The following is a 16,550-nucleotide window of genomic DNA, read 5'->3' on the forward strand; positions in this document are numbered from 1 at the left end:
AACTCACAATTGCTCCCCTAAAAGATCTTGTCACTGTCCACTTCTAACGGATTGCAACATTCTGTGTAAATGCAGCAATACCCTTTTGACTGGATGCAGCATCCCTATTCACAGCTTGCTGTAAGGTAATAGCAACTGCACTTCTGGAAAAGGTATTCCTAATTCTCCGCACAGAGAGTGCACCTGCTTCAAAACTTGGCTTGATTCCGGGATGTGTCATTTCCATATTGAGCAGATTGAGTTGATACAATGACATTTAACGGGCATAGTTTGGTTTGTGAGTTGCAAAGAATATAGGAATCATTGAGCCTAAAGCATAGATGTAGAGGTGTAGGTCATTTGTCCTGCTGGCCCTGTCATAAAGCATGAATATATGAACAAGATCTATGTAGAGAAACCAGAACCTAGCAGTAGAGCCATGATGACCCTGACGAGTCTGATCACAGAATTCACCATATCTCTCCACCAAATTACAAATTGCAGTGGACTCCAATAATGTCAAAAGTGATTGGGGTGATGGGTCTGCAGAAAATGAATTCAACAACGCCATGCATTCATCGGGTATTCCACCTTCTAAAATGAATTGCTTAAAATGCAGAATCTGCAAGGCAAGTGCAAACAGGGGATGGATACGCTTGCATCTGTTAAAATGTTTTCCACCAATGAACCCTCGTACTGGACCATGAACCAACACATCAGCCGAGCAAAGAACTTCGGTACAACCAGACGATTCAACATTATAACCTAATGCGCTGAAATAGGCCATGGAAATATGAAATGCACCAAAACAAACAAAGATATTGTCAAAAAGAGGGGATTCTTGTGCTTGGATCTGGAGTGCAGGTTTTTCGATAGCAAGGTCATATGTCATTATAGCATATGCCTCACCGCACTCTCACACAACCTTTTGAGACCTGACCAAAGTTTCTTCAACTACATCCAATCTTGTTGGTGGCAGTTCAATATTTTCTATATACCGAATATGCTGCAAAGGGAGTCTGTCCCCTGTGACCAAGAAATTCCAGCCACGCCACATAAGGGTGATGGACATCAGGCAGGAGCATATTTACCAGATGATATCCATTTTCTTTGCTATCTCCAAGCTGGATTGTGGATCTTGTGAATATTTTTCAAATTCGAACTTCGATAGTGGCTTTCTTTTATATGGCATGATTTGTCGCTGAGGCGCATCAAATATTCGTCGTCTTTTCACAGGTACTTGGTCAGTAGTTGCATCAGTATTCGTGGTCCCTTTGGTCTGAGCACCTTGCACCCCCCTTCAGCAGGCCTATTCTGGTAGCATATCCCAACGGTGTCATGAATAGTGTCTTTGCCAGATAGGGTTTCTGTCAGCTCGTCATAATTATCCCAATCAAGACCTGTGGAGAGACCAACTTGAGGTAAGAGCAAATCGTGTAAAAGCTGCCCTTCTGCTGTGATTTTTGACGTTATATCCATCTCAATTGATTCAGCTGTGGGATAACTTACCGCATGACCCAAGTGATTAAGAATTTCCACAACTCTGCGACTACCTGTGAGGCTTTTCATTCCGACTCCCAGATAAAGATGCTTGGATGGTTTTACTCTTCCCCGGCTGGTACAGAAAATAACATCCTGGGATAGTGAGACTACCCTTCATTTTACTGATTCACTAGGCTTATCTTTATTCTGCAAGTCACAGAGAAGTGTGGTTAAAAACAAATGCAGAAGGTCTGGAATTTCTACTCGGCCTTTCTTAAAATCATCAAGTGACAAGGACAGGGGCAATTCAGGTGCACACTTACAAAATTTCAAGGATGTTAGAACGCAATGTAGAGGCTGTTTTTATAATGTTTTAAAGACAAAATAGGTGCACACACACAGTCAATAAAACAGATCTCAATAATATAGGTGAACCATCTATCAACTAAATTTGAAACGGTTTGACGAGTGAATTTCACAGTAACCGTTTAATGATGACTGTTGTCATATCCGTCATATTGCTGGAATAGATCCCATTTTCTTTAAAAAACTTTATTTATGTCTCTTCTTTAAATTCTATTCATATTTAGTAAACCTTGGGCAAATTTTGATGTCTTATTTAGCCAAAATAAGCTAAAACCCAAAACCAGCATTTCAAAGGGCTGACCTTGACCTTTTGACCTTTGGTGACCCCCAATAATAATTTAAATAATTTTTTTTATATGAAATAAATCTACAGATCAATAGCATCATTTTGGTATATAGTTCTTTACTCTAGGCCCAGTGTGAGAGGAGCTGCAGCCAATTTACTTTCCCCTACCCCCATATTTTGCCAAAATATGAAAAGTCCGTTTTTGGACAAAAGGGGTTAATAAAATCCACACCCACCCTTGCCCAACTTAAAGATACCCATTTTTGGATGTCCCATGACAGACCCTTTCCAAAAATACCCACTAGAATTTTGGTCATCTCCGGTAAATAAATGGCTGCTAGCTCTTGGACTATAATCTCTGGTACATTCAGTTGGTTTTTTAGGCATGTTGCATAAGATTTTTCATTATTCTAAACATCCTTCACATTCAGATCTTCCCAGATATTACCATGAGTGGATTCTTCAGGACTTTTAATATGTTGTTTAGGATGGATTTGGGCATCATTCCTGAAAAATCCAGCTTGTTGCCAATTTGTTCAAAGTTTGTTCCTATTTAAGGCTAATACTACTTGGCCTAAAACCTTTTCCTTTGTTTAGCTTAGTATAGAAATAATACTGGATGTGTCCCCAATACTTAAAAGCGAGAGTTGATTGAATAATGTCAATGACACTCTCGAAGAGGCAACGGCCATGGAAGCACCTGCTTGGGCCTCTAGGGTCGCTGCTTCCTGGTTGGACCTCTTAGTATCCTTCACCCTGGATAATGATGTCAGGAGCGGGCCGGCAAAGTATCGGTTTGTCGAGCTGTCAGTCTCTGGCTTGAGAGCCATCTCCTTCTTGGCAGGACAATCCTACACTGGGCATTGAACTGGGTCCTCTGAAGGAGGGAGGTCATCCTCCACAGGATGCCCACATGGCTACCAGACAGGGAGTTAAAGGCGCTCAGGAAAGCCCGTATCGTCAGAGAGGTGCTCTTCCCAGAGTACCAAGTGAAAGAGGCGCTTGACAAGTGGAGGAGAGGGAGCCATGACGGGATGCTCCACAAAGCATCCTTGTCGTCGTAGGTTCGCCCCTAATTATTATTATTATTATCATTATTATTATTATTATTATTATTATTATTATTACTAGCCAAACTACAACCGTAGTTGGAAAAGCAAGATGCTATAAGCCCAACGGCTCCAATAGGGAAAAATAGCCCAGTGAGGAAGGGAAATAAGGAAATAAATAAATGATGCGAACAAGTTAACAAAAAATAATTCTAAAAACAGTAACAACGTCAAAACAGATACGTCATATATAAACTATTAACAGTATTAAAAACAGATATGTCATATATAAACTATAAAAAGACTCATGTCACCCTGGTCAACATGAAAACATTTGCTCCAACTTTGAACTTTTGAAGTTCTACTGATTCAACTACCCGATTAGGAAGCTCTTTCTATAACTTGGTAGCAGCTGGAATAAAACTTCTAGAATACTGTGTAGTTTTGAGCCTCATGATGGAAAAGCCTGGAAATTAGAATTAAATGCCTGTCTAGTATTACAAACAGGATAGAATTGTCCAGGGAGATGTGAATGTAAAGGATGGTCAGAGTTATGAAAAATCTTATGCAACATGCATAATGAACTAATTGAACGACGGTGCCAAAGATTAATATCTAGATCAGGAATAAGAAATTTAATAGACTGTAAGTTTTTGTCTAACAAATTAAGATGAGAATCAGCACCTGATGACCAGACAGGAGAACAATACTCAAAACAAGGTAGAATGAAAGAATTAAAACACTTCTTCAGAATATCTTAAAAGACTTTCTCAATAAGCCAATTTTTTGTGCAGTTGAAGAAGACACAGACCTAATGTGTTTCTCAAAAGTAAATTTGCAGTTGAGAATCACACCTAAAATTTTAAGAGATTCATACAAATTTAAAGAAACATTATCAATACTGAGATCCGGATGTTGAGGACCCACCGTCCTTGACCTACTTACAATCATACTTTGATTTATGTTAGGATTCAACTTCATACCCCATAATTTGCACCATGCACTAATTTTAGCTAAATCTCTATTAAAGGATTCACCAACCCCAGATCTACATTCATGGGATGGAATCAATCCAAAGAGAATAGCATCATCTGCATATGCAGCAAGCTTGTTTTCTAGGCAAAATCACATGTCATTTGTATATAGTATGAAAAGTAATGGGCCAAGAACACTACCCTGTGGAACACTGGATATCACATTCCTATACTCACTATGGTACCCATCAGCAACAACTCTTTGAGATCTATTACTTTAAAAATCAATAATAATGCTAAGAAACAACCCACCCACTCCCAACTGTTTTAGTTTGAAAACAAGGGCCTCATGATTAACACAGTCAAAGGCAGCACTAAAATCAAGGCTAATCATACGAGCTTCCAGATCACAATCAAGGGATTTCTGTACAGCATTAGAGATTGTAAGAAGGGCATCACATGCTCCAAGGCCTTTACAAAAACCAAATTGAAAACTAGGGAATAGATGATTACCTTCACCAAACCTGGGAGCCCAGCAGGACTAGGGTCCAGGCAGGCAGCTGGCTTCCCCTGCCTGAAAATCAAGCCTCATCCTCCTCCCTCTGGGTTCATCCAGCTCTGCTCCCCCTCCTCAGGAGGACAAAAGTACACCCTCGGCGAACCACCGTCACAGGGCCCCAAACTAACCGAGGGACACGTAATGCCTGGTTCTTCAAGTGGAAGTAGTGTACAGTGCCCCTCTTCCCTGTGCCCTTCGGTGGTAGGGGGATGCATCTCTACAAGGTGGAGAAATTGGATGGAGGATGGAGCAGACTAATGGATGGTGCAGGTCTTGAGGGACGGGTACCGAATCCCCTTCCGAGACTCCCCTCCGTCCCTGCTGTCGGGTCTCAAAGCCATTTCCCTGCAACCCAAGAAGGAAACATGTTGGAAGGCCCTAGAAGGGAATGTTCAGATCCTGCTCCACAAAGGAGCCATCCAACCTGTAGCTGGCCCCAATCTACTGGGCTGCTTCAGCCATCTGTTCCTGGTGGAAAAAGCCTCAGATGGGTGGCGCCCCGTCATTCGACCTCTCGGCCAAGACCGCTTTTAGAATGAAAATGCCTGGACGGTTCTGGTACCTATCAAGGACGGGGATTTTTTGCTATCCCTGGATATCCAGGATGCCTACTTCTAGATCCCAGTGGACCCGTCCAGCAGGAAGTTTCTCAAGTTCAAGTAGGGAGAAGTCTTCCAGTTCCGCACCCTCTGCTTTGGCCTGTCGAACACGTCTCAGCTCTTCGCCAGAGTCTTTACCCTAGTCTTACAGTGGGCCCACAATAGAAGGATCAGACTACCTAGGTACCTTAATGACTGGTTACTCCTGTCGGAGTCTAGAGAGCAGTTGTCAAGCGTAGGAACAATTTAGTGGCCTTGTGTTTGGAACTGGGGGTAGTGTTCAACTAGGAGTTGTGACAGCTCCCCCCCCCCAAGCACGAGGACGGTGTACCTTTTAATGGAAATATGCTCCGTGCAGGATAAAGCCTTTCAGACGAGGGAGAGGTAGGGAAGCTAGAGCTAATCACTGAAGGATTGGCAGAGGTTAGTAGGACACCTGGTGTCCCAAGAGAAGCTCATCCTCAGAGGAAGGTTGATGTTACATCCGAGCCAGTGGGACCTGAAGGAAGTGCAGGCCCAGGCAGCGAACCGGGCGTCAGTAAAGTATCCCCCGTTCCAGTCAACCAGAAAAGCTCTCCAGTGGTGGTTGGACCCAGGGAACACCAGAGCAGGGGTCTCACTACTGGACCCTCCTCCAGAGGTCCTCCTCACAGACACATCCAGGCAGGGAGGGGTAGCTCATCTGCTAGACCAAACAAATGCAGGTTGTTGGTCTTTGGAGGAGTAGACCTTCCACATAAACGAGCTCGAACTTCTGGCAGTGCGTAGGGCGGTCCTTGGGGTGGGAAGCTCGTTGGTGTGAAGAGTACCCCAGATGAGCGACAATCTCTCCGTCGTCACCTACATGGAGAAACATTGTGGCCTGCACTACTGTCAGATTCAAGTTTGGTTGGTGGAGATCCTGTCGTGGGCTGAGTACAACGCCATCTCCTTGACGGCCAGATACATTCCAGGGAAGAGGAATGTCATTTTTTATGGGCTCAGCAGAAGGGGACAGGTGTTGGCGGCAGAGTGGTCCCTGCATCCAAAGGTGGCAAAGACAGTGGGCTCTCCTTGTCTGGACCTGTTCATGACGAGACTGAATGCAAAACTGCCAGTATTTCGCTCTCCAGATGAGCGACAGTGTCACCGTCGTCACCTACATCAAGAAACGAGGTGGCCTGAACTACTGTCGGATTCACGATTGGTTGTCGGAGATCCTGTCATGGGCTGAGGACAACGCCATCTCCGTGACGGCTAGATACATTCCAGGGAAGAGGAATGTCATTTCATATGGGCTCAGCAGAAGGAAACAGGTGTTGGCGGCAGAGTGGTCCCTACATCCAGAGGTGGCAAAGACAATGATAGAAAAGTGGGGCTCTCCTTGTCTGGACCTCTTCGTGACGAGACTGAATGCAAAACTGCCAGTATTTTGCTCTCCAGGTCCAGACCCAGCAGCATCTCCGGAGGCTGCGTTCCAGCACCCGTGGGATGGACTCAATGTGTATGCCTCTCCTCCATTCAGCCACCTACATCAGACCATAAACTTTCTTTGAGGGGCAAGACAAGCAAGGATGAGTTTGGTGGCACCGTGATGGCTCCGCAAAGGAGTGGTTCTCATACCTAAAGTCCTTAGCTGTGGAACCTCCGTGACCTCTACCTTTGAGATAGACCTGCTAAAGCAGCCTCACTTCTCGAGGTTCCACAAAAGCCTCCCAAACTTCCTTCACGCGTGGAGACCATTCAGCATTTGCTAAGAAGGTAGGGGTACTGCAGAAGGTCAGCCGCCCAAACAACCTCAGACAATCTTCGTGAGCCATATACATGTACTAGGCAAAGTGAACAGCCTTCGGCAAATGGAGCGCCAAGGAGAGCATAGTGCCCCTCAATGCCTCAAATCCCAGTTATCGCGGACTTCCTGGTCCATCTATGCTTCGATCAATGTATGTCAGTTCCAGCAGTGAAGGGATTCTGGTTGGAGCTGGGTCGGGTCTTCCTCAAGGGATTGAACCTAGGTTCCTCCAAGCGGCTCTCAATGCTGTTAAAAGGGTTCGAATAGGCATGCCCCCCCAGGGCACTCGAGGCACCCACACCAGACATCATCAAGGTCCTTGACGCCCTCAAGAAGCCTCCATTTGAGCCTCTGCTGTAAATTACGGACAGGGAACTCGCCCCCGAAGAGGGTAGGTGAACTCCATGGACTTATGACAGATGTCTTCCACTCACCCAGGTGGAGGGAGCTGGTTTTTAAATTCATCCATTCCTTCGTGGCAAAGACGCAGAACCCTGCTGTTCGACAAATTTTCCATCCTCCATCCGTAGAACAAATGGCTTGGAGGAACTGCTGTTGTGACCAGTTAGGGCAGTGCAGAAAAATATCTCATGGATCTCCCCCCAGCTATCAGGAACCTGTTTGTGACCACTGGGGAAGTGAAGAGGGCAATCTCGAAGAACACGATTTCCTTCTGGCTCCATGATGTGATCTGTAGGGAGACTTGACAAAGGGTGATCCATCCCCCAAGTCTGCCAAGCCTCATGACATCAGGGGCATCGGTACCTTACTAGCCTTCGAAAGAAACATGGTGGTCAGCTAGGTGCTGAGAGCAGACGTATGAACCAGGCAGTCGATCTTCACGACCTACTACCTCAAGGACTGTTCCCTTAAATCTCAGGAGGGGTTGAAGCTCGGTTGCGTTGTGGTCGCACAACGGAGTGTCTAATGGCAGCCTAAACATGACACAATCCGTATGAAACGGCGAGGGGTAAAGCGTCTTAATCCCTGTATGTTCCCTCAACGTACCATTGACTACTCTGGGAAGGAAGATGTTATCTTGGTGAATGATCTCTGACTACCATATACTTTTATTTTACCTTTATTGTAGCACTTTTCCCCGACAGGCCTTATCCCTCTCGAATTCTCGAAGTGTTAGCTATTTGTCATTTGCCACTTAGAAACACTTTTAGAAAATGGCTTTTGATGTAGTTTTTAAAATTCGAAATGACCTGTTGGTCCATGGGCTGAAGAATCGGCGTCGTATTGGGTAACAGGAATTTAACTTTGATGAAACTGAATTTATCAACTAATTCATCCTCTAATTCCCGGGGGGGGGGGGGGGGGTGTGAGCAGGAACATTGTCCACGATTAACAGGCATTTTATTGGCAAATTTTTTGCCGTAAGATAAATCTTCTCTTGGAGGGCAAACACTTTGTGCACCCACTCATTGAAAAACTGTGTGGTCATCTATGCCTTTGTGTTTGCCCGCCACATAACCGGCAATTTACTTTTCATTGTGTTGTTCTTTTTAAAGACCCCGGGGGTTGCCTGATTGGTAGACGAGCAAAGGTTTTATTTTAGAGTCACCGCTAGCATTTGCACACAACACAAGAGTGAAACTGTCCTTCATAGGCTTGTGCCCTGCCACTGAATTTTCCTCCTTTGTAATGTACATACTGGCCGGCCTCTGTTTTCCAAAAAAAACCTGGTCTCGTCACAATTGAAAACCTGTTGAGTAAGATACTGTTCTTCCTTTAAACTTGCTGCCTTGCCATGTCTTGTTACACGATATATGCAATGCCAGTTCTGTTTCTGGATTATTTTAACCAATCTCTGTTGCCTTTGAACTTGAATGTTTCACTTTCTGCTCTTTTACGAGGCATTTTCTTTTCTAGGTCACCGTAAATTTGTAAGAATTTTTTGCAAATAAAAGCTTCACTAACACTATCACCGGCTAACTCCTTTTCCCTGATGAATATGTGGCAGCCTTTCCATTTCCTCCATTACCTACAACATTTGCCTCCTTATCAAAGTCACAGCTTTTGCAACTTTAGCTGCCTTTATCGCTTCTTTGTTCATGACGAAAGTTGAAATAGTTGATTTCGGAATGCTATACTGCGCAGCTAGATCCAAAACACAAACGCTAGTTTCAAATTTGGCAGTTTTTTCCATTTTTAGTTTAATTGTCGTTCTCACTGTCTTCCTCTTCTCTTTCTGTTCACTTTTGGCTTTATTTAGACCCATTATGAATGCCCAGAGTTAATAAAAAAAGCTAAAAAATTGAGCCAGCTTCCCATAGTCTTCCTCTTCATAAACATCTTCTGTGTCCCTGATAAAGTCATTTGGTGGAGGCTTTTTGTCTTACGCATCAACAAAATGTTGGTGTGGTCCCATTATTGTGATGAGGTTGAGGTCATCCTATAAGTGTTGTCGTCTTGTGGGTAATGTAGCATATGTTGGGACTCTTACTCTCTCTTTCCGAACATCTGAATTTGTCTTCCTTAACCCAAGCAATAAAAAAGTACTCATGTTAATATTTGCAGTTATTTTCATTTTGAATATGCTGCAATGTATTTTCTTTTCACATCAGCAAAGCAGCAGACTCTTTTCAGTAAGTTAAGTTTATTTGTATGTTATATATTTGCCATTTATTAGTTTTTTTTTTTTTTATTTTACAGGAAAAAACCAAAATCCCAAAGTGGACAAGTTCCCAGTTGATGAAAATAAAAGTGATGAGTTGAAAGTTGATGAACCTGAAAAGGTAAAGGCAAAGCTTCCTAAAACTAGAGGTTCTCCAAGAGCAGAAAACAAAGATCAGGAGAAAGACAATGGTAAGGAAGTTGAAATTTAAATGTACTGACTAGAAATACATTTTTAGAATATTCCAATTAAATTAGATGGTGTAGTATGAGAACATTCATGATCTATTGGCATATAAGAATTTTTAAGAAATGTTCATTTCATATAACATTGTTAGCTTTTATTGGTGATGATCTTGAAAGCATAGATTACTGTAATGCATTTACAATGAAACTTCTTTTACAGTGGAAAGTAAAAAGATTCAAAGCTTAGGATCCATATTAGCTGGTCTTGGTAGTCGCAAGGAAGAATTCATGAGTCCTGACAGACAGACTTCATCAGGTATGACTCCAATTTCTTTGTTTTTATGATTGCTTGAGAATTCCAGTAAAACTAAGACCTCAATTACATATTCGAAATGAAGGCTAAAAAATTAAGTTTATAAGTACCAGTCATCACTTGCTCAGTCACATGTACAAATTTTATATTTCTTATGCTTGAATGATTGGCTGATTTCTTTTGGAAAAAAGGCTTTAGGTTTTGCTTATGTTAGAATCTGTTGCATATTTTATGCTGTGTATTTTTAATTACAAAATGGAAGTTGAATTAGTACCCATGAGTGAGTGAAAGATGCATATATATATATATATATATATATATATATATATATATATATATATATATATATATATATATATATATATATATATATATATATATATATACCTACATGTACATATACATATATATATACTGTACTGTATATATATAGATATATATACATACATATACGTATACAAATACCTATATATATATATATATATATATATATATATATATATATATATATATATATATATATATATATATATATATATATATATATATATATATATATATATATATATATATATTATATATATATATATATATATATATATATATATATATATATATATATATATATATATATATATATATATATATATATATATATATATATATATATATATATATATATATAATATATGAATTAATAGATTTGTTCTGATACAAATCCTTAAGGCAGACCAATGTGTAGGTGACCCCTTTGAGCGCCAGCTCCCTGACTAGAGTTTCCCCCCAACAGCCCTAAATCCCCCCAACTTCCTCTCTGCGTGCACGACCCTGACCTCTCGTTTTCCCAGCGTGCCCTAGAGGGACGCCTCAGGTAACTTTGTCAGGTGGCCATCAACCATTCCACTTCTGGTTGTACGCGTGCGTGGTCGACTTTCTGCTTCTTGTGATCGCTATTGTTTTCGTATGTGCTCATAGCATGTCTTACTTGAGTTCTGTGGTATCTACGATCTCCTAAATGGAATCTGTTCATGTGTAACGTCATTGCCCAGGTGTAAACGCGAAGCGTGGTTGCTGCTTTCCCGTCCCATGTGGAAATTGATTCCCACGTGTTGTGTACCTTGTGTCGGGGCCAGATGTGCGCTCCAAACGCCATGTATGAAGAGTGTGTGGGCTGGAGTGATTCTCAGTGGGCCATGATGGCTATAATGAAGAAGAAAAAAGGCCAAAAGAGATAAGTTGCCCTCCAGGAGGGGTAGTGGTTCCTGGCCTTCTGTGGTCTGTTTGTCAGTGCCTAGTGTGTAGGGTCCTTCTCTGTCTCCGGAGTTACCCGTGGTAGCAGAGGAGTTATGTTTTGTGTCCTAGGCTTGACCTCATGTCTCGCCTGCGGGGCCAGGAGTTGAGGTCCCCTTAAGATGAGTGCCTTAGCGGTTATCTCCTCCTCGCCTTCCCCACGATCGTAAGAACCTTGTAGGACGTCGTGCAATTGCAAGCACCTGCTTCAGGGTTTCGCAGCTCTCTCAGTTGGGGGTTTTCCGCCTTAGTCGACAGATCCTTGTGGGAGCTACGTGGTCCGATCCGCTCACCCGCCGATGGCACATCCTAATCAACCAGACTCACCGCAGCCTCCCCTGCCAGTATTCGGCCATCATAGCCGCCAACCCCGCACCCCAGCCTTGCCTTACGGCCTGCTATCCGCCACAAGCGAACGTATCCTCTGCCTTTCCACGGGTGGAAGAGCTACCTTCCGCCCTTGAGGGCGACAGCCTTTGCCTTGGTCAGCGGCTCTTTGGCGCCGATCTAGCCTCGTGGGATTGAGAGGCCTATTCAGGCATCCCAATAAAAACTTTCCCCTTACTTTACTTCAAACTGGATGATTGCATGTAGGGAAAACAAACAAAACATAACCTTAAAACCATATTAAACGCAACCAAAACAAAACACTTCATTAAACAGACTTAACCCAAAAAGACAAAAAAATAACAGACTAATATTTAAATAATATAACGGTGTGTGTGGTACACAAAACTCACCAATAATCAGAAAATTTACAACCCCAACACCATTAGTTCACACATTACCGAAAACACTTACTTCCCACACAGTACCGAAAATACTTAACACTAAAACAAATCACGTAACACTAAACCAGAAACAATAATAATATCTACCACCAACATGAGCGAAAACGCTAAAATATTCAATATGTAAGTGTGTGTGGTAACTGTCGTCCACATACGGGTAACTCCTAGTTCACTGCCACAACTTCTTGGCAAGAGTATTAGCGTTCGGCCAATTTCACAGCGCAATCGCTTAACTATACTCTCATATCATCTCCATGTCCAGGCCAAACCAGTGTCATCATCATCATCATCATCCGGGACAAATACATGAGCGGTCTATCCAAATCCTTATCCGATTTAACATACGGGGTCGTCATCAATCTATTAAATGTGCGGCAGGCAACCAACAGGCCACAGACAAACAAAAACTCCAAAGGAGTTTAAGAGAGTCTAAGGAGCCTAAAGGAGGAATTACGACTCCAATATAAAGAAAAATCACTTCACAGCCGGCTGTCGAAGAACAAAACAAACAACCGACTCCTGATACAGTCAAATAGAAAATGCTTTCGCCCAAGACATTCATTACCGCCCTATCCTAGCTAAAAATGTAAACAAACAACCTCAAATATACCGACAGTCTTTCCCACTACAAACAATCACTCGCTAACTACCACTTGTTCTTCGGCGCGCATCGCGGACACACAAACACACGCGCGCACACGCACATACAAACACACATACTCTCATACTCTCTCTCGCGCACGGGCGATCTAGCAAAACTAAAGCAAATGAAATTCTCTCTCTCACTCTCTCTCTCTCTCTCTCTCTCTCTCCTCTCTCTCTCTCTCTCTCTCTCTCTCTCTCTCTCTCTCTCTCTCTCTCTCTCTCTCTCTCTCTCTTGGACAAAAACTAAAACAAATAAACACCCACTCTCTCTCTCTCTCTCTATTTGACAAAGCTAAAGCAAATAAAATATCTCTCAATTTTAACAAAACTAAGACAACTCTCTCTAAATTAAAGCAAATAACACTCACTCTCTCTCTCTCTCTCTCTCTCTCTCTCTCTCTCTCATCTCTCTCTCTCTCTCTCTCTCTCTCTCTCTCTCTCTCTCTCTCTTTTTTTTGCAAACAAAAAAAAAATTCAAATAAAATTAATCCTCCACATTCCTCCCCCTACTTTGCCAAATCCTCACACAACACTTACCTATTTTCTCATTACCCAATCGCAATCGGGAACAGGGCCTCGGCTCCGAGTAACTGGGCCTTCATATACCTGCACTCTCTCATTCACTTCTTCCATGTCGTTTTCATTCAACGTACTATTACGATTCCCGTCTATGTTCCACTCGTCTAAGATATCGTGCACTATTTCATCTACCTCAATTTCATCTGGCCCTAAATCTCACATATTTCCGTCAGCAATTCATCCATTTCATCAAAACCATTCTCCACTTTAACAAAAGATTCATTCATGCTACTTATCATTCTCCTATCTCTCACTCTTGCGTTATTCATTCTTTCTTTTACATCTAACGAAAAGCCACCCACACTATAGGTATCATTCATACTCGGCCATGATTCATCTGTATTAACACATTTATCTTCCATACCCACTTGTACATTTACACCCTTGTCATACTTTTTCTATTCTCACTTTTACTTACAAAATTTTCCCCTTTTTTCATCCTTACTTAAAACTTTCAAACTCCTCTTTTTCCTATATTCAACTTACACAAATTGTTTATTTTCCAGCCCTAACTTCTCATGCATACTAGATTCATACTTGCTCATTTCCAACCAATTATTCATCCCATTCTCACGAACACTGATCCTATTCCTTCTACACACACAGGAGGACTCACCCAGTTGAACCCTCTCACACTCTAGTTTCCCGAACATCCTGGCTGACTTAATCCCTTCCTCCTACATACTCTAGCTATATGACCATCTCCACCACATTCAGTACACTTACCCTGCGGCTCCTTGCACATTCTAGCATAATGACCATCCTTACCACAAATCACATTCATACGATTACTCCTACATCCACTTGCTACGTGTCCAGTCATACCACACCGATAACACTTAAATCACTTTCTCTTTCTTACAGTCGCTAATACGATGCCCTGTCTCTCCACACCCGAAACATGCTCCTAATGCCCATCTACACTCGTTCTTTTTATGTCCTACCTTCCCACACCCATAACACCTCTCTTCACGGATACCACTACCTTACCTACCTTGCCGCGCACTAGCACTTCTATCTCTCCAAACTTGATTTCCCTTTCTAAACCCGTCATTTCTCGGCATGGGTATTCCTACATTACTCACCCTAACACTTCTATCTACTACACTATCAGCTACCCCCCATTGGCCCTCTCATAACAGCATCTCTAAAACTACCAAATTCTGGCACACTTTCCTTCATTCCAGTTCTTACACTCACAGATTTACTGTCTTTCATATACCTATCCAACTCGTAATCCTCAACTATCTCTAAAATATCATCCCAAGTCAATCTCTCTGTAGTCCACCTCATTTTCTCCTTCCGTTTCAAATTAATAAACTCACACACACTCTCTGGTACTGTACCCAAAAACTTCTTCATTAGTTCTTTTTTTTCATTTATTCCTTCGTCCCCATACTTCTTTCTAGCCAATGTTTCTAACCGACATACATACATCGAGATTGCTTCACCTACCTTCATTGTGCTTCATCAAAATCATTTTTTCGCTTATACCTAACTCTACCTTTCATACGTTTTACCTGTTCAATTATCCTCTTCTTTACACTTTCATACTCAACCTCTCCTACACTCATTATCACCCCATACATCGTCAACAAATATCCTGACAAAAATTCTCCCAACTCCCTAGCCCAAACTCTCTTACTATCCCCATACTTAGCCTGACAAAACTTGTCATATTCCCTAAAGAAGTCATATACATCCCTACTGCTATGTTCATTAAAACTTCCACACCTAGGTACCTCTCTCATAAACACTTGTCTTACAAAATTCCTCTACTTCATTCTCACCACTATCTTCACTGTCTACTCCCTTCTTGTTGCCGCCTTCTTCATTTGAATACAATGAATCTAATTCTACACTCAAAGTCCTATCTTTAACTATTCCCTTCTTACCCTTTTTCTTACTAACCACCTTCACCCATTCATGATCATCCTCACTCACACCCTGACCTTTCTTCTTTTCTTTTTTCACATTATCTTTACCTTTCTTCTCAGTCTTCCTATCACCCTTGGTTCCAATCTTACTGTGTCTAGGCCCTTTACTTTCAATATCACTATCACTACCTTCCCCATTATCACTTACCCTATCCTCTTCCACCATCAACCCGTTACCAGAAGCAGAAGCCACTCCTCCGACTGCACCTTCACCCATGACAGTTTTCATCATTCCCATTACTTGCCCTTCCATTGCTTCCATTCATTTCTCATTTTCTCGCATCCTCATCACAACACCCTCTTCCACTCTCTCTACAGTTCCCTGAAGTTACCTAAGTTTCCTTTGCATCTCCTCATTCTCACTACTTAACCTCGCATTCTCCAACAACAACCTCTCCTCTCGCTCATTAGAAAACCGCAATTCCTCCTTTAAAATATACAACTGTTCTTCCATTTCCTCCATTTCATACCATTAATATCTTAAATCTAATTCCTAAACCTATTTTAATACCCTTGTTCAACAGTCCAGTTTCAATCCCACCTTCGACAGTCCCTGTTCGGGCCGCCAAATTTATGTGGCGGGATGTAAACAAAAACAAACCCCCACACCTTTGATCACTCTTACTTTCAAATATCCCACAATACAAACTTTCCCCTTACTTTACTGCAAACTGGACGATTGCACGAAGGGAAAACAAACAAAACATAACCTTAAACTATATTAAACGCAACCAAAACAAAACACTTCATTAAACAGACTTAACCCAAACAGACAAAAAAAATAACAGACTTATATTTAAATAATATAACGGTGTGTGTGGTACACAAAACTCACCAATAATCAGAAAACTTTACAACCCCAACACCATTAGTTCACACATTACCGAAAACACTTACTTCCCACACAGTACCGAAAATACTTAACACTAAACAAATCACGTAACACTAAACCAGAAACAATAATCATATCTACCACCAACATGAGCGAAAACGCTAAAATATTCAATATGTAAGTGTGTGTGGTAACTGTCGTCCACATACGGGTAACTCCTAGTTCACTGCCACAACTTCTTGGCAAGAGGATTAGCTTCGGCCAATTTCACAGAGCAATCGCTTAACTAT

The 16,550-nt window shown here is 41.9% G+C and overlaps 1 protein-coding gene across 7 annotated transcripts in view; it reads left to right on the plus strand.

Annotated features, from left to right (window-relative positions):
• Positions 1–16,550, plus strand: part of LOC137655750 (microtubule-associated protein futsch-like) — a 268,584-nt gene that overhangs the window by 86,082 nt on the left and 165,952 nt on the right. For all 7 annotated transcript variants that reach the window (XM_068389814.1, XM_068389819.1, XM_068389818.1 and 4 more), the window contains 2 exons: positions 9,727–9,879; positions 10,094–10,189. In XM_068389814.1, the coding sequence (XP_068245915.1) occupies positions 9,727–9,879; positions 10,094–10,189 (249 nt within the window). The remainder of the gene's footprint in view (positions 1–9,726; positions 9,880–10,093; positions 10,190–16,550) is intronic.

This window comes from Palaemon carinicauda, chromosome 16, assembly GCF_036898095.1.
Source record: "Palaemon carinicauda isolate YSFRI2023 chromosome 16, ASM3689809v2, whole genome shotgun sequence".
Classification (NCBI taxonomy): Eukaryota; Metazoa; Arthropoda; class Malacostraca; order Decapoda; family Palaemonidae; genus Palaemon; species Palaemon carinicauda.